We start from the raw sequence: 23,354 nt of genomic DNA, 5'->3' as shown, positions 1-23,354 counted from the left end.
TCACCATATACAAAAATCAACTCAAGATGGAGCAAAAGACCTAAATTCAAGGTCTGAGACTATGAAGTTGCTGGAAAAAAATATAGGGGAAACACTCCAAGACATTGGTGTAGGTGACAACTTCTTGTAAGACATTCAAATCACAGACAACAAAAGCAAAACTAAACAAATGGGATTATATCAAACTCAGAAGCTTCTGCATAGCAGAGGAAATGATCAACAGAGTGAAGAGACATCCAACAGAATGGGAGAAAATATTTGTGAGTTACCTATCAACAAATGATCAATATCCAGAATACCCAGCAACTCAAAAAACAACAACAAAAACCAATTAATCCAGTTAATTAATGGCAAAGGACCTCAACAAACAGTTCTGTCTGGAAGAAATACAAATGGCCAACAATATATGAAAAATGCCCAACATCACTAGCCATCAGGGAAATGCAATTCAAAACCTCAGTAAGATATCACTCACCCCTGTTAGAATGGGTCAGATACAAAAGATAGGAACAAATGCTGGCAGGGATGTGGAGAAAGGGAGAATGCTTATAATTGGTGGGAATGTAAATTAGTGCAGTCACTGTGGAAAACAGTGTAGAGATTTCTTTAAAAACTAGAAATAGGCTTGCTATATGATTCAGCAATACCAATTCTGGGTAGATATCCAAAAGATATGAGCACATATCAAAGAGATACCTGAACCACCATGTTCATAGCAGCACTGTTCACAATAGTTAAAATATGGAATCAACTAAGGTGTCCATCATCAGATGAATGGATAAAGAAAATGTGGCATAGATACACAATGACATGTTATTCAGCTATAAAAAAGAATGAAATTCTATCATTTGCAGCAAAATGGATGTAACTGGAGGACATCACGCTGAGTGAAATTGCCAGAAACAGAAAGACAAATATGTTTCTCCTTTATATGTGGAAGTTAAAATTAAAAATGGAAAAAATTAAGAAAGAAGTGCCTGTATGTATTTGTATTTCTGAAAATATAGTTTTGTCAAACTTTATTATATACCTTTGTCAAACCAATGTTAAGAATGTTATACCACTAAAGTTTTAATGATCTGTGAGTACTTTGAAATTTGTCATATGTGGGTGAAATGATCATCTTTCCACTTGATTATTGTTTATAGTCCTTGACTATATTTATATACTAAACTGGGATCTTTGGATTTTTACTTGTTGAAATCTTCATTAAGAGAAACATCAAGCTCTTGACTGTAACGTAAATTAAAAATATGTAATCTCAAAAGCGAAAGAAGGAAGGAAGGAAGGGAGGAAGGAAAGGAGGGAGGGAGGGAGGAAAGGAGGGAGGAAGGGAGGGAGGAAGGAAGGGAGGGAAGAAGGAAAGGAAGAAAGAAAAAAGAAAGAAAGAAAGAGAGAGAAAGAGGGAGGGACAAAGGGAGGGAGTTGGAGTGAGGGAGGGAAGGGAAGGTGGAAGGGAATATCATTATATTCTTAGAATCATATCTGTGAACTATATTGAATTTGTTACAAATTAAAAAAGTAAAAGTTAATTAAAAATTTTGAAAAGAAAAAACAACTTAAAATTTATCCAACTAGCTAAGATAATACCCCCTACCAAAGAAATACAAGTTCTATACTGATTAAAAATATGCATTTGAATTCTTGAGTTAAATCAAAAACCAAACATTTTCATTTGATATAGCTTTGTTGAAACAAACATCAATGATAAGAGTCATGTGCATCCTGCTGCCCTGTACCAGAGACAGAGAACCTGAGACGGCCTTCCAAAGACAACATAATTTGGAAGGAAAGACCGTAAGTACAAATTCCTTCAACTTCCACTCTTGTTAATGAAATCTAACATGTTACCTGCTATTATCTGCCATTAATTGGCAGGTCAGCAAAAAAACCACACCAGGTAGAACAGTTGATAATTCATGGTACATGAAACATACTCAAATAGGACATAAGAAGCGTAATTTAAAAATTTGTTAAAAGTTATTCATTAAAAGTGTTAAATAAAATAATGGTAGCCTATGAAGTAGAAAATTCCCTTTCTTGGTTAACACTATAGTACCTGAAAAACAATTTTTAGTTTTAGAAAAATTCTTTTTCTTTTTTTTTTAAATTTATTTGACAGGTAGAGTTGTAGACAGCGAGAAAGAGAAACAGAGAGAAACGTCTTCCTTCCGTTGGTTCACCCCCCAAATGGCTGCTATGGCCAGCGCGCTGCGCTGATCCGAAGCCAGGAGCCAGGTGCTTCCTCCTGGTCTCCCAATGCGGGTGCAGGGCCCAAGCACTTGGGCCATCCTCCACTGCCTTCCCGGGCCACAGCAGAGAGCTGGCCTGGAAGAGGAGCAACCGGGACTAGAACCGGCGCCCATATGGGGTACTGGCACTGCAGGAGGAGGATTAACCAAGTGAGCCATGGTGTCAGCCCCTAGAAAAATTATTTTTCATATTAGAATTTTGCTACAAAATAATTTTTTGCCAATATTCATTGCTTATCCCAAAGCCTTTTATATTCAGCCAAAAAGATTTATTGTATACTTAGTGAAGGCCATTAACTCAAGAAATTATGTACAGAGCAACAAGTTTTCCTAGCCAATATTAAGTTTCCTCTATGGAAAGCTTCTTTCAAACTATATTTGAAAAAACAAACAAAAACTTTAATTATCATGTTGGTTGAATTAAAATTGATATGTCTAAGGTGGCTGTTGCTAAAGCCTAAGAATACAGAGTCCAGAGTGCTACATTCCAGAATAGTGGTATTCAAAATTTGGTGGGCATGAGAATTAGTTGGGGAATTTATTTAAAAATATAGAGACAACTCCATGCCTATTTAATTAGAATTTTCTATGTATGCTTTCATTAAAGAATTTTTTTTTTTGACAGGCAGAGTTAGACAGTGAGAGAGAGACAGAGAGAAAGATCTTCCTTCCATTGGTTCACCCCCCAAATGGCCGCCACTGCCGATGCGCTGCGCCAATCCAAAACCAGGAACCAGGTGCTTCCCCCTGGTCTCCCATGTGGGTGCGGGGACCCAAGCACTTGGGCCATCCTCCGCTGCCTTCCTGGGCCACAGCAGAGAGCTGGACTGGAAGACGAGCATCCGGAACAGTATCTGGCGCCCCAACTGGGACTAGAACCCAGGGTACAGGCGCCACAGGAAGAGGATTAGCCTAGTGAGCCACGGCACTGGCCTCATTAAACAATTTTATAAACCCTCTTTGACATATGTCTTACTCAGTAACCTGCTACTTAATAGAAGGCTACTTGTGGTTATCTTGATAGCAGTTCTGCAGTCTCACTCACAAATGTATTTTCCCACTTTATATTCTGAGTCTATAGAAATTGACACGAAAATTTAATGCACTGTTGAAAAGATGGATTTTGAGATGTGCTGTAAAGGAAAAACAGCAAACAAGTGTCTTCATATTTCTCATATCTTCATATTTCTCATGTTCGGCTAAAATACCACCAAATTATGATAATGAATGTCATCACCAAATGGCATTGTAAGCTCTCTGTTTTCAAGTGATCTGGAAAAATATGTACACTGCTGTTGATCAGAGGGTAGACAAAGTAGTGGATGACTTTAAAAATCAACCAGGTTCATAACATCAACTTTACTGATATCAAATCTTGATTCCACAGCAATGGGAGGTTTTCTTTTCTAAATAGATATTCCTATATTGTGAACTGAAGTTCAAAAATAATTCTCCTGAAATTGCCGTTACTGTAACCTACAACTAGGTTTATAAAAATTGGTCAATAATATCCTCCAAAGATAGAGACAAAATGATTGCCTTTGCTGATTGTATGACCAATCATCTCCTATCAATACTGATTATCCTATAGTTTCTCTGACTTTTTTCAATTTGTTGTTGAAAGTAAAGTGGTAGCATTACAGCTGCTCCATCACTCAGAGGATATAAAAAAGAAGAAAAAGAAACAAAAAGGAAAGTATCTCAAATACTCCCATCCACATCTCACTTTTAAATATGAATGTGGGCAATATAAATCAATGATATTTTTCTATTTCTGATAAGAAATGACTCACAGTCTCAATAAATCAGTTACTGTTTAAAAATATTTCCTATATATATTTATGGAGTTTTTTAAATATCTCTACTGCTCTATGAAATGTTTAAAGAAGCTATTCTTCCTTATATAGGGGTCATAGGTTGGGTCACCCCAAAGCTGGCACTGAAAAAATAAATTTCCAATGCTAATTCAAGGCTGAAATTTTGAAGGCATTCTATTAGCAGAGTGTAGAGAGGAGGAAAATGTACTTGATTTTGTTTTCAGGAACTACAAAAAAATCCTCTGCATGCTTACAGTTTAAAAGCAGAGATGAGTAAAATATAGGCTGAGATGTAATAAAGAGTGCTATTCTCAGAAATAAACAAAAATAAGAGGAAAAGAGGAGGAAGGCCAACAACATCTTTTAGTCTAAAAGTTAAAGGTAACCATCACCTTCCCCCTCCTGGATCCAAGCCCTAAGGGCCTTCATGTTGCCTTTAGAGTTTACCCTTTCTCTTCCATGCTTATCCTGTCTTTGATAATCTAATCATGAATATTAATAGATTGTTAGTTGCTCTTGGATAATACAAGAATGTCAATCAAACTTTTATAGTCTATATATTCCCCCCAGATAAGTGATAGCTACCAGCAGAAAATAGTTAAACAATAAAACAGCAAAACTCAAAAGACTAAAAGAAATCAAAATCAATTCATTAATTGAGATATGAGGGATGATTATAAATTTAAAAGATCCGTGGACCAATTATCAATAATGTGCCAACTTATAAATTTAGTTATAAGCTTCCTGGTACTCACAACATCTAAGTAAATAGGTGCACATTTCTATTAATTTTAAGACGCTATGTGTTCTTAGAAAAGTCATATAAAGCCTCCTAAGTGTCAGCTTCCCAATCAACAAAAGGGGAGATCATTCAGTATCTAGTTTATTTATCTCATACAGATCTTGTGAGGGTTTAATGAACAAATATACATGGACTGTTTAGAACAGTGAGAACATGTGCTAATTGTTAAGGTGCCCATCACCATTATTAATAATGCTATTATCATTTCATCACCATAGATTAGCTTCCTTGTTTCAACAATGAAAAAATGAGTTAAAGGGATAATACAAATACAATACATACTATTCTGGTAGCAGCTTACTGCATAATGCAGCCATGCTTCATAATTACTCATTTTTTTAGATTAAATCTTAATACAGTCATGGGCACACAGTTTAAATTAATTAATGATTCCTCAACTTATTGTATTAATTTCCAGAAACAGGTCATGTCTGTTGGATAAGAGGGATTTACTGACTCTTTTTCACAGATGAGGGATCTGATACTTATAGAGATAACATTATAGTTAACTAGATCTCCTCTTGACACCTAAGAGAGAGAGGGAGAGAGACAGAACAGAGAACTGGTAGAGCACAAGGTCAAAACAGGAACAGCAAGACTGAAGCAGGAAACTAATGGGAAACTTTAGCACCTAGAACTCAAAGAGCTGGACATGTTCACAGCAAGTTCAAGGAATGGGGCAGAGATTCAAGAAGATGGTTTAACTTTCCTCTATCATTTTGGTCCAGGACTGATCCTACCTTAAGCTACGCTTAAGAAAAGGAGAGATTCTAGAGGTATGAAATGAGAGATACACAGAAATATGGGTTGGGACAAAAAATTTGAGGATTAAACTTGGAAAAAGAACTACCCTTTCAGGATGTGAGTCAGCTCTTGCAAGAAGACGGCAGACTAGATGTTCCTCCTCTGTAGTTAAAAACAATAAAACAAAGATCATTTTCAATATTTTAACAATTAGTTTTTAGACCCATACAGAAAGTGAGACCCCTGCAAGGGGTCTGCCTTTCCTTGCTAGCCACTGGGACGTATGATTTTATTAACAGGAAAGAGTCACATCCAGGCCATGGAGAATTCTTGGCTTCAGGGTATTTCCTCTAGATTACCTTGTGTGAAGTGGAGGGGAGAAGGGTCCTGGTTCTGGAGTCCTTGGCTACAGTGCCAAGGTCTCCTGGGGGAAACTCACTTCAGGAATAAGCAGAGGCACACCTTTCTACAAAAATATATGAACAGATCATATGAGGCAAAGGGACCAAACAGACAGCAAAAGTTGGGAAAAAATCAGAGGCATGAGTTTGGAAAAAGAAAGATACAACAGAATTTTTGTAGTGTTGAGGGAAAGAAGATGATTTTTAAAAACATAACTGCTGTCCTTCTCTTGTATGCTTTTCTTTCTTTTAATGCAACAATAAATGAGTTGATTATTTAGTCAATTGAAAGGCAAAGCCACAGGATCTGGGGGTGACTTCCAGGGAGACGGAGTATGGTACTGGTAACTCCTAGGAGGTTAATGGGCTTTGAACATGCCTGCCAAAGTTCCCTCTAGCAAATAAGCCTTGGCCTACTTCTCAAGACTAAGGAAAATGTAGGACAAGAAAAGCCACTTGAAAAGTGAAGCTTTCTCCTTGCCTTCCACATTCACCCTACTGCTGTGTTCCCATGCGAGTGACAATCCAGCTCAAAGCCCAGAGCTGTTGCTTTTCTTCCTCCTCCCCCTTGAGATACCAGTAAGTTTGGAATGGGTTGGTCTGGATTCCAGTGTATAATTCTGGGTATTTCCTCCCACAACTGTTGGTTCTTTGTTTTTTTAAAAGTTAAACATATAACAAAACCAGCTCAAATCTAATTCAAAGACATAGAAATCTAAAGACAACTGAAATGGCCCAGAATATAAATCAATGCCAAAATGACCCATTAATCTTTGTCTTGCATATGCACAACACATTTTTTTCTTTCAAATGACTACAACTACATTTTTTGAAATTGAATATAGGCAAAAAACTAAAAGCAGGACAGGCATGCACATACCCTTGTTTTCCTCTGACAATGCTGCATCTGAACACACATTTTCAAAAGAGCATTTTAAAGTAGCTTTCCTAGAAAAGAGTTTAGTAGGTTTAGTTTCAAGAAGATCAATCATACACACACACACACACACACATTAATGACTATTTATGTATATTCATTGGTAATTGTAGATTAAAAATAATGTATTTCTTTTCTGAAGCTATTTTTTCTTGGCTGTGTACACAGTAAGACTGCAAGTTGCAGTTAAAAAAAAAAAAACAAGAGAGATTAGTATTGGTTTGAGCTTGCATTAGATGCAAAGCACTAGAACTACTAAGCACCACACACAGGCTTTTTCATGTAATCCTTCTCCAGAAAAACCTAGTATTTAATTGTTACTCTCATTATATGAAGAAACTGAGAAATATGACAGCAGAAGTAAATGGCTGAACATGACAGAACTAAGTTCTGTCAGACTGCAAAATCTGTTCTTTTTCTACCATAATATGTTGCTGATTGTGAGTCAAAAAACATTTGTTCCAATGCATTTTCTTCAACCATAGGATCTTGAAAAAGTCACTTATCTTCTCCAAGCCACAAACTCTTCTTCTTTTTAATGGAGATAATTATGATATACTCTCTATCTATTTGGTGAGGTTATTGTGAAATACAACTGAGATAAAGCAATAATGATCTGTTTTTAAAATTCAAATTAAACTTTAAAATTAAAATTATTCATCTTCTTGGGATAGCAAAAAGAAAAGGAGGACTATCTGCTATATGTTAGTATCAGTCTTTTTTTTTTTTCCAGTAGGACTCCTTTTAACACAGCACTAATTACTATTCTTTAAAAAAATAAACTATTTGCCTGGTTCAATTATAAACATTAAAACATGTCATCAGTGACTCATCATTTACTATGAAGGCCTGTTTCTGGTTTGCATTACCTATTTTTAAACTAAAAATCTGCTTCTCTAGTTCCTCATATGATAATAATCTTGTCTTGTTCAATGTATTTGTGTGTGTTCTAAAACTACTAATCATTTTATTAATTCTTTTAGAAAATTTTAAAAAATGTTTCCCTAGTGAAACAGAAATCAAAGATGGATGGAAATGCCATATAATAAATACTTCTAAAGTACCTATTTCATTTTTATCTGAATACTTTTTAATTTTAAAAAACGTACCTTTTCCTTTTTCTAAATTTGGGCTTTTTCTTTTCAGTATTGTTTTTGGAAACTTGTATCTGTAAAACAACAACAAGAAGATAAATTAGTTCACGTGGAACTGGGTCAGCTCAGAATACTAAGGGGTCCTACTTGGTCCAAGCAATTTAGCTAGAAGAAAAACTCAGACCCATAGTCGTAAACAATACCTGAAAGTCTAGTCAACAGCCTCACAGCCACGGCAAGTGCACGGATTTGTTCTACTGCCAGGAATGGTAGACTGATCTGACGTGGAAGCCTATTTTCCAAATTATCCACTCTTCCCCTTACTGATTTTCATAAATATAAGATAATTTGGAAGACTTTTACACATATATGACATATAAAAAAAGAAAGAAAAATACTCAGAAGCCAGAAGTGTGTGGAAGGCAAAGAGGAGAGCTGATATAGTGAAGATCCACAGGAATTTTATTATTAAAATTTTATTTATATAAATAGAATAAATTTCATGTATCTCATACACACAGTTTTAAGAATATAATGACACTTCCCACTCCATCCTCCCTCCCTCACTCACTCACTCCCACCCTTCTATCTACTTCCTTTCTTATTTTTCTGTTAATTTTTACAACCTTTTTCTTTGAGAACACAGGAATTTGTATAAGGATAAAGTCAAAAGGACTTAGGGCTGGGCTTCTGAAATGTAAGAAAGGGTAAGTGACATGCTTTAAGATGACACTGGTTATACAGCTATACTGCTAATGCTCCATAAAACCAGAGACTTCAAGGATTTTCTTTCCCTAAAAAGAGAATAGGCAAAACTTTACACACTAGGACACAAAAATAAAAAGTAGAATATAGTCTGACATGAAGAATTAGATGGAAACAAAGAGTAATTCTGAAAGAACAAACATACTAGTTTTATACTACCAGAGTAAAGTCTAGATTTATGGCTTTTGAGAATATCATGATTTCTAAATAAGATAATTATCATGAATGTTTATCCATGATTCCTAAAATCACTACAAAGAAGTACAACAACAATTAATATAAGTACTTTAATAGACTCTCTAACACCAGTAGTTCAGAGGTATTAAAGTTAAAGCATACAGATTATCATGGAGAAGAAAAGACCCCATAAAAATAAGTATATTTGCTGTGGGGAGCAACCGGACTAGACTGAGTTACTGGAATTAAGACTTATTCTATGCATCTGCTCTCCCACAATATGGCGCTAGGAGAGAAGTAAACAGCTTCCGCACAGCTGCCTCCAGTTCAACTAATAAACTGTAGGACTTGCTCCTGATTGGAGGAGAGCAGCGTACTCGGCGTGTGGGCAGCCGAGTTGGGATTGGCGGAGGAGGACTATAAAGGAGGAGAGAGACGGCATGCACCAGGAACATCTATGGGGAACATCTAAGGGAACCCGTGCAGCCCCCGAGAAAGCCGGCCGGCGGTGTGCCGCTCCCCTGCGGAAGTGGGGAATGCGGCCAGGGGGAACTGCCCTTCCACGGAGGTGGAAGGGATAGTAGCCAACCCGGGAAGAACCAGCAGCAAACCCGGGGAGGGCCGAGCAGACAAAAGAACAGCGCAGGGTCCTGTGTCGTTCCTCCACGAAGAGGGGGAGCGACATAATGGTGCCGTGACTCGGATAGGAAACCTAGGACGGATAGCAAACTTAGGAGGGAAGAAACGGGAAGAAACGGGAAGAATTGGGAAAATACCGGAGAGAGAGACTAGCAAACAGCCTAGGGAAAAGCCGGACGAAAAGGGTGCCGGAAGAAGCTATTGAAAGCCTAGGCATAGATTCAGATACGGACTACAGGGGGAAGCTGGGAGAAATCTCTAAGGTCTAAGGTCGAAAGTGAAAGCTAGAACAAACAGGCTCGGATGCGGACTGTGGGGAGAGGCCAGGAGAAATGAGGGAGGAGTATTGTTGGAGGAAAGCTTGGGGAAACATACCGGGTAGAGAAAAATGTTAGGGAAATTGAAGCCGCGGGGGGCAGGCCGAGGCGGACACGAAAGCCACTTTGGGGTTCTCAAGTTAGCCCGGGAATAGGGGGCGAAAAGTTGAAACCAGAAGCTGAAACGTAAGCCAGATTGGGATCCGTCTGATTAGCCCGGGGAGCAAAGGACGGGAAGCCAAACCGTGGGGCGGAGACGTATGCTGGGTTGAATTCGCCAGGCTAGCCCGGGGAACTTAGATTGAATGCTAGTGGCGGACACGTAAGCTACGCTGTGTTACTCGCGGAAGCCGCCGCGTGCAGAGAGAGCACGGGGCGTGAATAGATAGGGAACGGGGCTGGCGCGAGGCCGTGGTGCAGACGCGAAGGGCGTGGAGACCGCGGAGCGCGCGAAGCCAAGCCGCGCAAAGCCGGGAAGCTGCGCAGATGAAAGAGGCGCGGGCTGAAGCGGCTCAGCCGGGAAGCCGCCGAGAAGTAGCCTCGGGGCGGGCAGCGGGAAGCTGCGGGGATAAGAGAAACAGAAGTTTAGAAGTAAGATGAGAGAAATAGGAATGCTGGAAGATAGAAGTAAAATGGGAGAAATAGGAATGCCCGGAGATAGAGAAATAGAGAAATAGAAAGGCCTCCCCTCAACATGGCAACGAGAAAGTTTGGATTCGGTCTGCCTGATTAAGTGAGGCGATGAGCACGATGAGCACCTGCGGGCAGCTAGCAGCTTATGCGCCACAGGTCACCGAAGACAGGCACGAATTAACATCAGTAAGGCTTCCCCACAATACAACAATGAGAAAGCTTGGATTCGGTCTGCCTAATTAAGGCGGTAAGCGCCAGCAAGCAGCTCGACCAGAGTATGAGCTGCAGGTCACCGAAGATAGGCACGAACCAACACTAATAAGTCTCCCCCACAATAAGGCAATGAGAAGGCTTGGATTCGGTTTGCCTGATAGGGCTTGTAAGCCCCTGCAGGCTCGACCAGAGCATGCGCTGCAGGGCACCGAACACAGGCACGCATCAGCGCCTAAAAACCTCCTCACAACATGGCGAAGAGAGGACCCGGATTCGGTTTGCCTGATTGATAGGACTTGTAAGAGCCTGTGGCAACTCTAGCAAGTAGAGCAGAGTGTGTGCCGCGGGACACCGAAGACAGGCGCGTATCAACGCCAAAAAATAAAAAGAAAGGGGGATCTGTGGGGAGCAACCGGACTAGACTGAGTTACTGGAATTAAGACTTATTCTATGCATCTGCTCTCCCACAATATGGCGCTAGGAGAGAAGTAAACAGCTTCCGCACAGCTGCCTCCAGTTCAACTAATAAACTGTAGGACTTGCTCCTGATTGGAGGAGAGCAGCGTACTCGGCGTGTGGGCAGCCGAGTTGGGATTGGCGGAGGAGGACTATAAAGGAGGAGAGAGACGGCATGCACCAGGAACATCTATGGGGAACATCTAAGGGAACCCGTGCAGCCCCCGAGAAAGCCGGCCGGCGGTGTGCCGCTCCCCTGCGGAAGTGGGGAATGCGGCCAGGGGGAACTGCCCTTCCATGGAGGTGGAAGGGATAGTAGCCAACCCGGGAAGAACCAGCAGCAAACCCGGGGAGGGCCGAGCAGACGAAAGAACAGCGCAGGGTCCTGTGTCGTTCCTCCACGAAGAGGGGGAGCGACAATTTGCACTGTACAATTCAGTTGACATAATATTAAAAGAACAAGCAAAACTAATCTGTGGTACTAGAAGTAAAGATAGTGGTGACCCTTAGGTGAAAAGTCTGACCACAAGAGAGCAAGAGAACATTTCTGGGATTCTGGAAATGTTTTGTTTCTTGATCTGCTCCTGGCTGGAAGGTAATGTTCATTTTTAAAAGATTCATTCAACTTTATTTACATTTACAATTTTCATTTTCTATATGTTTGTATTACAGTAATAAACTTGAATTAAAAGTCAATATGTTTGTGGTGTTAAGGAGGTTAAAAAAGGAATAGAAACTGTATTGAATAAAGTCAGGTTTCTATGACATCTATGACCTATAGAGGAATTTGAAAAAGAACCAAATAGCAGTTCTAGAAAAGTAGCTGAATTTAAAATTCAGTGAATAAGTTAAAGAACTGATTAGATACATTAAAGAGAGAATAAGTATTCTCTAAGGTGGGTTTAAAGAGATCCCTAATCTACAGCAAAGAGAGATAAAGGGAATTATCTGAAGAACAGTTAAGAGTATGGAGAAGAGAATAATAAGGTCCAGCATACTTTTGAAAGGAAGTCATACAGACAGGGTAATATAAGGGTAACGCAGAAAGAAAAATGAAAACATTTTAAGTAATAATGGCTGAGAATTTTCCAGAATTAAATATACAAAATTATAGAAACTCATACTGTCATGTAAGATCAATAATAATCCACATATGGTGAAATTGCATACAGCAAAATAAGAAAGTAGATCAGAAGAAAAAAAGTAAAATCAGAAAAGAAGGTCAGATGGAAAATAAGGCAGACTATAAAGGAATGAGTATTAGACTGCAATACACACTATTTCAACAATAATCTCCAGAAGATCTTCAATTAAATTATATCCACTAAAACAAATCAAGAAGGTAGTAATATAATTGTGTTTTTTGAGGTTGTTTGAGGAATTCAGGTAGCTCAATACTGTTTTCTCTACTGTTTTAAATGGTTGGCTTCCATGATTATAAATCAAGTCATAAACTTTATGTTTTAAAAAGGAAATTTTTTTAAAAGTGAAATTGAATGAAAAAAATCTAATTTTGTTGAAGGAGTTACTAGAAGATGTACTTAGAAGAAAGAAGATTAAATCTAGAAGAAGAGTTAAAAGGAAATAAAGATAGCAAATTACTTGCTAAACATTAAACAAATCTAAATAAACAGTGATCTAAATATGATTACTTGGTAATGGAGTAAAGAACAAGGGAGGTTAACAAAAGTAGACAAATAGAAGAGAGCAAAGAAATTAGATCAGGGTAGAGGCATTTATTTATTTGAAGAGTGGAGTTTCTAAAAGAGAAACTCCCCCAGTGGCCACAAAAACCGGGACCAGGCCAGGCCAAAGGCCGCAGTCTAGATTCCATTCTCGTCTCCCACATGAGAGACACCGGGTGAAGCACTGGATAATTCTCCACTGCCTTCCAGGTGCATCAGCAGCAAGCTGAATAAGAAACAGAGCAACTGCGAATTCAACTGACACTTAAATACAGGATGCCAGCATAGCAAGCAGTGGTTTAACCTGCTGCACCCCAGTGCTAGCCCCTGGAAGGAATTTAAAAAGCTTGAATTTCCCAGGAAGAGAGAGATGGTGATTAAATGTAAATCATGTTCATATTTAAGGATAATCACTGGAAGAAGAGAAGTATAATTTGTAATTTCCAGACTAAGTTGGAAGTAGAAAAGGGAATTTTAAAAAAACAAACAAGGGGGTCAGATTTGCAGTGCGGCAGGTTAAGCTGTCAACTGCAGTGCCAGCATCCCATATGACCACCAGTTCTAGTCCCAGCTACTCTACTTCTGATCCACCTTCCTGCTAATGCACCTGGGAAGGCAACAGAAGATGGCCCAAATCCTTGGGCCCCTGCACCCACGTGGGAGACCAGGAGAACTTTCTAGCTCTTGGCTTCAGTCTGGCCCAGCCCCAGCCATTGTGGCCATTTGGGGAGCGAACCAGTGGATAGAAGAGCTCTCTCTCTCCCGCCCCCACCCTGTAAATCTACCTTTCAAATAAACAAATAAAATCTCTCAAGAAAACAAACAAGCCATCTGATAATAACAAGAAATGGAGAAAACAAAATATAAGACATTGTAAATAAAAATACAAATGAGATGATAAATTATTCAAAATATATACATAATATCAAGGAACACAAATACATCAAACACACTTTTTAGAACAGAATTTTAACATAAATCCAGTATCTGCAAAGAGACACCAAAGCACAGTAATACAGATATCAAAAGCCAGCTACCTTTAAAAAAAAAAAGGGCAGAAACTAACAAGCATATTATTAAGTTTAAATGGATGTGTAAAGATCCAAGATGGTCAAAACAATTTTGAAAAAGAACCAAGCATCACACTTCCTGATTTCAAAATCTGTGACAAAACTATAATACTCAAAACAATGTGGTACTGGGATAAGAATAGCAGATTGGTTTTGTGGAATAGAATTGCGAATCCAGAAAAACTCTTGCATTTATGATTTTCAGCAAGAGTACTATGACAATTCAAACAGAAATAATGGATTTTTAACACATATTACTGAAACAGCTGTATATTCACATTCAAAATAATGATGTTCAACCCTTACTGTGTGTCATATAAAAAAGTAAACTAAAAAATGGATCAAAAATTTAAATGTAAGAGATAAAAGTACAAAAATTTTAGAAGAAAACCCTAGAGTAAATCTTTATGACTCTGGAGTAGTAAACAGTTTATTGGATATAACATCAGAAACATAAACAAAAGTAAGAACAAGTTGGGGGGATGGCATAAAATTTAAAAACATCTGTGCTTTTAAAGGACACCATTAGGAAAGTGAAGACAACCCATAAAATATGAGAAATTATTTTCAGATCATGTACCTGCTAAGACAATTGTATCTAAAATACATAAAGAACTCACAATTTGTTTTAACAATAGAGAACTAAACCAATTAAGATAAGGAAAAAAATTTCTTTTCCAAAGAAGAGACAATGATCTCATGAAAAGATGCTTCATATCATTAATCATAAGAGAAATAAAAATCAATACTTCAATGAAATATCACTTGACAAGTACTAAAATAGTTAAAACAAAAAAGACAGACAATAACAAGTGTTAACAAGGATGTGACAAAACTGAATTCCTCATTCATTGCTGGTAGAAACATGAAATGGTGCAGCCACTTTGGAATATAGTTGGTAGTTTCTCAAAATCTCAAATGTAGGTTTACCTTATCATGTAGCAATTCCATTCTCAGGTATATACTCAAGAGAAATCAAAGTTTATGTCCACATAAGAATTTTCACATGAATATTCTTAAGATTATATTTTTTTATTTATTTGAAAGGCAGAGTTATGGGGTGGGGAGGAGAGAGAGAGAGAGACACAAAGACAGAGAGAGAATATTCCATCTGCTAGTTCACTCTCTAAATGGCTTCAGTGGCTGGGATTGGGCAAGGCTGAAGCCAGGAGCCTGGAGCCTGTTCCAGGGAATCTATGTGGGTGCAGGGACCCAAGCACTTGGGCCATCTTCCATTGCTTTCCCAGATGTACTAGCAGGGAGCCAGATTGGAAGTAGAGCAGCCAAGTCGTGAACCTGTACCCATATGGGATACCGGCTTTGCAGGTGGAGCCTTAACCCACTATGCCACAGTGCCAGCCCCACATGAATATTATTAACAGCATTATTCATAATAACCAAAGAGTAGAAATAATACTAATGTGTATAATTAAGTATGGTACATAGATCTACACAGTCAGTTATTACTTGGCCATTAAAAATAATAAAGGTACTGACACATGTTATAGCAAGGATAAATGTTGAAACTATTGCTCTAAATGAAAAGCCAGATAACAATAGCCACCTATGAGCTTATATTATATTAATCTACTTATATGAAATGTCCAGAAAAGTCAAAATCATAGAAACAAACATAGATTAGTTGTCGCTAGATGTCAGGGAGAAGTGTTAAGTGGGTAGTGACTGCTAAGTTATAGGGTTTCCTTTCAGTACGATGATGGGCTGTTCTGAAATTAGATAGCAGTGATTATTGCATGGTAATTAATATACTAAAAACACTTAACTGTATACTTTAAGAGTGAATTGCATAAATTATATCTCATTAAATTAAGATTAAAAAACATAATGATACAGAAAAGTTGGAAGTAAGCTGCTAATTAAAATTTATCTATAATGATTAACAAACGAACCTAAATGTAGCAATATTGATGTTAGGAACAAAAAAAAAAAGATGCTAAGTCAAAAAATATGAGATAAAAAGGATGATTAATCAATGATAAAAGAAATAATTCACTCAGAAAGTATAATAGTCTTGAAGCTGCATGTCTCTAAAATTTTGGCTTTAAAATATACAAAGCAAAAACAGAATTGAATGTAGAAGCTGATAAGCCTACAATTTTTTAACCTTTCTTAAAATTTCTTACATAATTTACCTCTTAAAAATAATAAAATAGACATGAAGCTTAACAAATATGAGAGTTCAAGAGTACAAATATCTTCAGTCTAATTAACACAGACTCAACCTGGAACTGAATAATTAACAAATACATACTGTTTTCAATCATAAAACATTTACGGATTTGATCAACTGCCTTATCACAACAAAAGTCTCCAAATTATTAAAATAGCCTCTAGTTCACAAATCAGATTTACTGACTAAAATGAAGTAGCATATGAAATCAATATCTAAAAGGTAACTGACTAAAATTTGTAATAAATTCACATAGGATCACACTCTTCCATGAAACTTTCTCTCCTTGTAAGCTTAATTTATTTGAAAGGCAGAGTGACAAGGAGAGATATTCCATTTGTTGGTTCACTCCCTAAATGGCTATGACAGCCAGGTTTGGGCCAGGCTGAAGCCACTAGCCAGGAGGCTTGCATTGCAAGTAGCAGCTTAACGGAATGAGCCCCACTCTCTACCTTTCCCCCTTAATCTTTATGTGTTAAGAATTATGGTCTATCATTTGGACAAGAATCTTTGTCTTATATTTTAATTATTAGTATAAGACACTTATCTTCTCACTGGATAATACTTTGTCTCTATGCCATGCCTTTTATGCTGTAGGCATCAAGTTTTTTTATGGAATAATTTATTGAGCAAATGTTGGGAGAAAGAATAAACACAAATATTACACGAGGAAAAGTGTCAACGCTATTTCTATTTTGTAATATTATTTCTTTTATATTTTTATGTGATATTTTCATTTTATTTGAAAGGCAGAGAGGTAAGAGACAGACACAGAGATGGAAAGGGAGAGAAAGATCTTCCATCAGCTGATTTATTTCCTCAAATGTCCATACAATCTGGTGCTGGGCCAGGAGCTGGAATGCCAACCGTGTTTTGCACATGGGTGGCAGGGACCCAAATACTAGAGCAGTCATCTGCTGCCTCCCGGAGTGCACATGAGCAGGAAGTTGGATCTGAAGTGTCTAAGCACTACGCCAAACACACCCTTCACATTACTGTTTTTGATTCAGACATTTGATGACTTTCTTAAATTTATCTTGCACTTCTAAACCAGAACTTCAATGCAATTCTCTCTTCAAAATGTTTGTTAGCTCCTTCTGTTTCTCATCTTTTCACTTTAACCTGCCAATGTGAGTAGTATGTTGGCCCACTTTGTCTAATTCTTTCACTGTTACACTGATTCTGATCTTGATCAACCACAAAAGTGGACTGACGTTTTAAGAAAATAAAGTAAATGTTTAAGGAGCTAGCAATGCCATCCACGTTATACATTTAAAAGCATTATAATGAGATGAAGGTTGAATTTAATTGCTCTCAAAGCATTATTAAACAGTCTAAATATCTGAATAATTATTCAAGGCAAGCTTGTTTGAAACAATCAGGGAATTTTATTGTGATGCTAAAGACTAAGTGACTTCTTTTTTTGATCTTTATTTTCAATGTAATATTCAAGTATTTTCCCAGTACTGATATACATTAAAGAAGCAAACAGACATACTGTCTAAATCATTTATCGAAATCTCAAAGACATGTAGAGCTATTGTTTCTACCTTCCATCTTGTTATTAGGTATCAGTTTAAGTTATCTAAATATCTGAGTATGAAGTGAAAGGGTCACCATGAAAGGAAATAAGATTAATATAAAATAGTGAAAACTAGTTTACGGATATTAATAGAATGAAATAACATTAAAAAGCTACCATAAGTCAGGGAGATTTGTATTGGAGACAAATTCCTTGTCTATTTTGTTACATATTCCACAACAACCAAGATGAACTAGTCAATATTTGCTAAAATGTTCTGTGCCTTCCTGCTTTAAGCCTTTGATAAAATGAAATGTGATAGAGAACAGTGCAGAATTTGGCATGATAGGACCCGAGTTGAATTTAACTGACGCTTACTGTCTGTATCACTTTTGGTAAGTCACTTAATGACTCCAACATTCAGCAAGTCTGGTAGAAAGTAAACACTTCATAAATATTTGCTGTCTAAATGACCATTCTGCATTTCAGAGTCTTCTCTTGCTAAATAATGCTAAAAAAAACAACAACTCAAAGTATTTGGGGGAAGATTGAATAACATTCCAGAAAGTGTTCAACTGTGCTTTCCAATTAGTTGTTGAATCACTGTTTGACTCTGGGCCAGAGGAATTTTGTATTTTGATATGGTTGGACTTTGGGTGTTGTGCTAGTTTCCTAAGGCTGTTGTAACAAATTACCATAAATTTGGTAAACAAACAGAAATTTATTACCTTATGGTTTTATGAGAGAGAAGTTGCTCTCTTAAGAGGACAGTACAGTATTCATTAAATTTAGGGCTCTCCCATTCCAAGATGACCTCATCTCAATATCCTGACCTTAATTATATCTTATTATTATTATTATTTATTTGACAGATAGAGTTAGACAGTGAGAGAGAGATAGAGAGAAGATCTTCCTTCCGTTGGTTCACCCCCCAAATAGCTGTCACAGCCGGAGCTACGCTGATCCAAAGCCAGGAGCCTGGTGCTTCCTCCTGGTCTCCTACGCCGGTGCAGGACCCAAGCACCCAGGCCATCTTCGACCGCCTTCCCGGGCCACAGGAGAGAGCTAGACTGGAAGAGGAGCAATCGGAACTAGAACCCGGCACCAAAATGTGATGCCAGTGCCGCAGGCAGAGGATTAACCAAGTGAGCCATGGCGCCAGTCCCCTTAATTGTATCTTCAAAGACCTTTATTTCAGATAAGGTCTCATTCTGAGGTTCCCGACAGGCATATTTTTCAGAGGTTGTATTCAGCCCATCATAAGTACACTGTAATCTTGACGCCATTCCTGTCACTGCTGTTGCGCAGCTGGTTCTCCTCTGCTGTCTAGCCTAGTATTAAGAGTAAGGATTCTGTCCCGGTTGCCCCTCTTCCAGGCCAGCTCTCTGCTGTTGCCAGGGAGTGCAGCGGAGGATGGCCCAAGGGCTTGGGCCCTGCACCCGCGTGGGAGACCAGGAGGAAGCACCTGGCTCCTGGCTTTGGATCAGCGTGGTGTGCCGGCCACAGCACAACGGCCGCAGCAGCCACTGTGGGGTGAACCAACGGAAAAGGATGACCTTTCTCTCTGAATCTCTCTCTCACTGTCTACTCTGCCTGTCAAAAAAAAAATAAATAAATAAGAAAAAATAAAATAAATAAATAAATAAAAGAGTAAGGGACACAGTGTGTCAGAATCAAAAACACCTGAGAGTTCCTTAAGACTGCAAATTCTAATTCCCACCTAGGGCACACTAAATCAGAAACTGTGGGGGTAGGGTGCAAGAATCTGTGTTTAAATAAACTCTTTAGGTGACTCCCAAGCAAACTAAAATTTACAATGCATTAGTCTAGTACTTCCCACATAAAGATAGTACTATATAAGTATCATTGCTTTCAAAGAAACCAAAGTAAATATTAATTATTTTTCTTGTTGGATGTAAAAACCAAAGAGTTAAATACAATATAGGGGGAAAGCCACTTACTGAAAAAGAAAAAATACAGATATTTAATGATCATTAGTGTTTATGACTGGAATGGCAAATGATAGAATTGCCTTTAATTGCAAAGGACAGGAAATCCATAAGAATTGTGTTGACCTCACACTCTGTAATCTGCATAACTGACTTGGAATATTCCTTTTCCTTAAGTCACTGTTCCTCTAACTGAAAAATCCACTGGGTGATATATCTTAACAAATAGAATGTTGAAGCAAAGCTTTCTAGACTCAACATACAAGAGTACTTCAAAAAGTTCATGAAAAATGGAGTTAAAACATGCTTATTTTGCTGCCAGAATTTTTTGAAATTCACAAAAAGTTTTCTCATTATGTATTTTTTACAAACTTTGTGAAGAGCCCTCTAATGCAAGGATTTCAAAATGTTACTGTGCCATAATCAAATTATCTTTTTCTTTTTTTACATATTAATTAAAAAAATTTTAAACAATTATATTTTAAGATGGCTGACTAGGAAGGGAGCACACTGATAGTCCAGGGAGAGAGAGTTTAATAAAAGTGGAGATACTGCAGGTTCAAGGAAGAGTAGGGTAAGAAACAGCAGAGGAAACTCTTCTGGAACGAGTGATTCACGGTGGACCTGCATGGAGGGCGTGGGAGCCCACGGCTCAGGACACCAGCGGCAGACTCAACACACCAGCGCTGGAACGTGAGGTGAGCCGAACCTCAATAGCCCAAGACACCGGCAGGCAGGTGGAAAGAGGAGACTAGAGGGAACGACCCCCTGAGGAAAAGTTCACCAGGCTAACTAGAAGAGAGAGAGAGAGAAAAAAAAGTGACCGATACGGACACGGGTTTCTCTCTCTCCGCTCACCTCTCAAGGGCAAGCAAGACAAAGAGCAGGCGCCATCTTGGACATATGTCATAAGCAGAGCGACCTCAGGTCTGCACTGGCCCTGAGCCTAGCAGAAAAACCTGACTCTGGGTGGGGTGAATTAATAGGAGATTAGGACCTAGTGAATTTGTGGTGCTACTGAACTGAGGCTGTGAGAAAAGAGACGGTGGGGGAGAGAACACATGGAATTCACGTGAGTACTCTCCAGAGACGCTACAATTCCGTAACTTTGGCAACCCAGTGGGAGACTGAAGGAGAATCTGAGCCCACTCTGAGGGCAGAACAGATTCCCTGTGTGGTCCTTGGGAAAGAGCTTCTGATCTCTGGCTCCTGTGGGTATATTATTTGTCTGCTAACTACCTCCAACTTCGTTCAGCTGTGCAGAATTACTTCCCTTTTGAATCAAAAAAAGAAAGAAAGAAAGAGAGAGAGAGAGATCTACCACGCCTAACCTGGGAGTGTCACCTTTGGCACACCAAACAGAGCTCTCAGGCCACACCCATCTCAAGCCTCTAAGGCTCCATCAAAAACAGTCCACTTAATCTAGAGTCATAGTATAACAAGAAAAAGCACCACAGTGAAGAAACCAAATATCTCCATTATGCCAAATAACAAACGCAAAAACCGAGGTAATAAAAACAAGGAAGTCACTATGACGCCCCCAAATGAAAAAGACACCCATATTCAAGATTATGAAGATGATGAGTTAGAAGAAATGCAAGAAGCAGATCTCAAAAAATTGAAAAGAACATTAAGAAGTTCTCAAAAACAAATTCTTGAACTACAGAAATCCTTAATGGACAAGATAGAAAATCTCTCTCGTGAAAATGAAATATTAAGGAGGAATAAAAATGAAATGAAACAACTAGTACAACAGGAAACTGTGATAGTGACGAGAAATCATAATGAAGTGAAGAATTCAATAGATCAAATGACAAACACATTAGAGAGCCTTAAAAACAGAATGGGTGAAGCAAAGAGAGAATATCGGACTTAGAAGACAGAGAACAGGAAAGGATACAGTCAGAACAAAGAAAAGAAGACGAAAGTAGAAATCTGAAACATATTGTGGGGAATCTTCAGGATACTATTAAAAAACCAAACATTCGGGTTCTAGGAGTTCCTGAAGGCATGGAGAGGGAGAAAGGATTAAAAGGCCTTTTTAGTGAAATATTAGCAGAAAATTTCCCAGGTTTGGAGAAGGACAGAGACATCCTAGTACAGGAAGCTCACAGAACCCCTAATAAACATGACCAAAAGAGATCTTCACCACGACACGTTGTAATTAAACTCTCCACAGTGAAACATAAAGAAAAGACCCTAAAATGTGCAAGAGAGAAACGTCAGATTACTCTCAGAGGATCTCCAATCAGACGCACAGCTGACTTCTCATCAGAAACCCTACAGGCTAGGAGGGAATGGCGAGATATAGCCCAGGTACTAAGAGAGAACAACTGCCAGCCCAGAATATTATATCCTGCAAAGCTATCATTTGTGAATGAAGGTGAAATAAAGACCTTTCACAGCAAACAGAAATTGAAAGAATTTGTCGCCACTCGTCCAGCCCTGCAAAAGATCATTAAAGATGTGTTGCACACAGAAACACAGAAACACGGTCATCAATATGAAAGAAGGTAAAGGAAGGAAACCTCACAGCAAAAGATCACAGGGAATTCAAAGCATATATTAGAACTTATCTTTGGCAAATGGCAGGACAAAGTTACCACTTATCATTAGTCACATTGAACGTTAATGGCCTGAACTGTCCAGTTAAAAGACACCGATTGGCTGATTGGGTTAAGGAACAAAACCCATCTATTTGCTGCTTACAAGAAACACATCTTTCCAACAAAGATCCATACAGACTGAAAGTGAAAGGCTGGAAAAAGATATACCATGCCAACAGAAATGAAAAAAGAGCGGGCGTAGCCATCTTAATATCGGACAACATAAACTTTATCACAAAAACTGTTAAGAGAGACAAAGAGGGACACTATATCATGATTAAGGGATCAATACAACAAGAAGATATAACAATTATCAATGTATATGCACCTAACTACAGGGCACCGGTTTATCTAAAAGATTTATTAACGGACTTAAAGGGAGAATAGACCCCAATACAATAGTACTGGGGGACTTCAATACTCCACTCTCAGAAATAGACAGATCAACAGGACAGAAGATCAACAAGGATACAGTAGATTTAAATGACACTATAGCCCAAATGGATCTCACAGATATATACAGAACTTTTAATCCTACAGCTAAAGATTTTACATTCTTCTCAGCAGTACATGGAACCTTCTCTAGGATTGACCACATACTAGGCCATAAAGCAAGTCTCAGCAAATTCAAAAGAATTAGAATCATACCATGCAGCTTCTAGACCATAAAGAATGAAGTTGGAAATTAGCAACTCAGGAATCCCTAGAGCATATGCAAACACATGGAGACTGAACAACATGCTCCTGAATGAACAATGGGTCATAGAAGAAATTAAAAGAGAAATCAAAAATTTTCTGGAAGTAAATGAGGATAACAGCACAACATACCAAAACTTATGGGATGCAGCAAAAGCAGTGTTAAGAGGAAAGTTTATATCAATAGGTGCCTACATCAAGAAACTGGAAAGGCACCAAATAGAAGAGCTTTCAATGCATCTCAAGGATCTAGAAAATCTACAGCAAACCAGACCCAAATCTAGTAGGAAAAGAGAAATAATTAAAATCAGAGAAGAAATCGACAGGATTGAATCCAAAAAAAAAAAAATTACAAAAAATCAGCCAAACGAGGAGCTGGTTTTTTTGA

General features: G+C 38.3%; 1 protein-coding gene across 2 annotated transcripts in view; it reads right to left on the bottom strand.

Moving 5' to 3' along the window:
- ZCWPW2 (zinc finger CW-type and PWWP domain containing 2) overlaps positions 1–23,354 on the bottom strand; it is a 208,037-nt gene that overhangs the window by 5,498 nt on the left and 179,185 nt on the right. For both annotated transcript variants that reach the window (XM_051858906.2, XM_051858902.2), the window contains 2 exons: positions 8,063–8,121; positions 6,897–6,964 (listed from right to left, as the gene is read on the bottom strand). In XM_051858906.2, the coding sequence (XP_051714866.1) occupies positions 6,897–6,964; positions 8,063–8,121 (127 nt within the window). The remainder of the gene's footprint in view (positions 1–6,896; positions 6,965–8,062; positions 8,122–23,354) is intronic.

This window comes from Oryctolagus cuniculus, chromosome 4, assembly GCF_964237555.1.
Source record: "Oryctolagus cuniculus chromosome 4, mOryCun1.1, whole genome shotgun sequence".
NCBI classification, from domain to species: Eukaryota; Metazoa; Chordata; class Mammalia; order Lagomorpha; family Leporidae; genus Oryctolagus; species Oryctolagus cuniculus.
The sequence above is the reverse complement of the archived record's forward strand: the minus strand, read 5'-3'. Positions and strand labels throughout refer to the sequence as shown.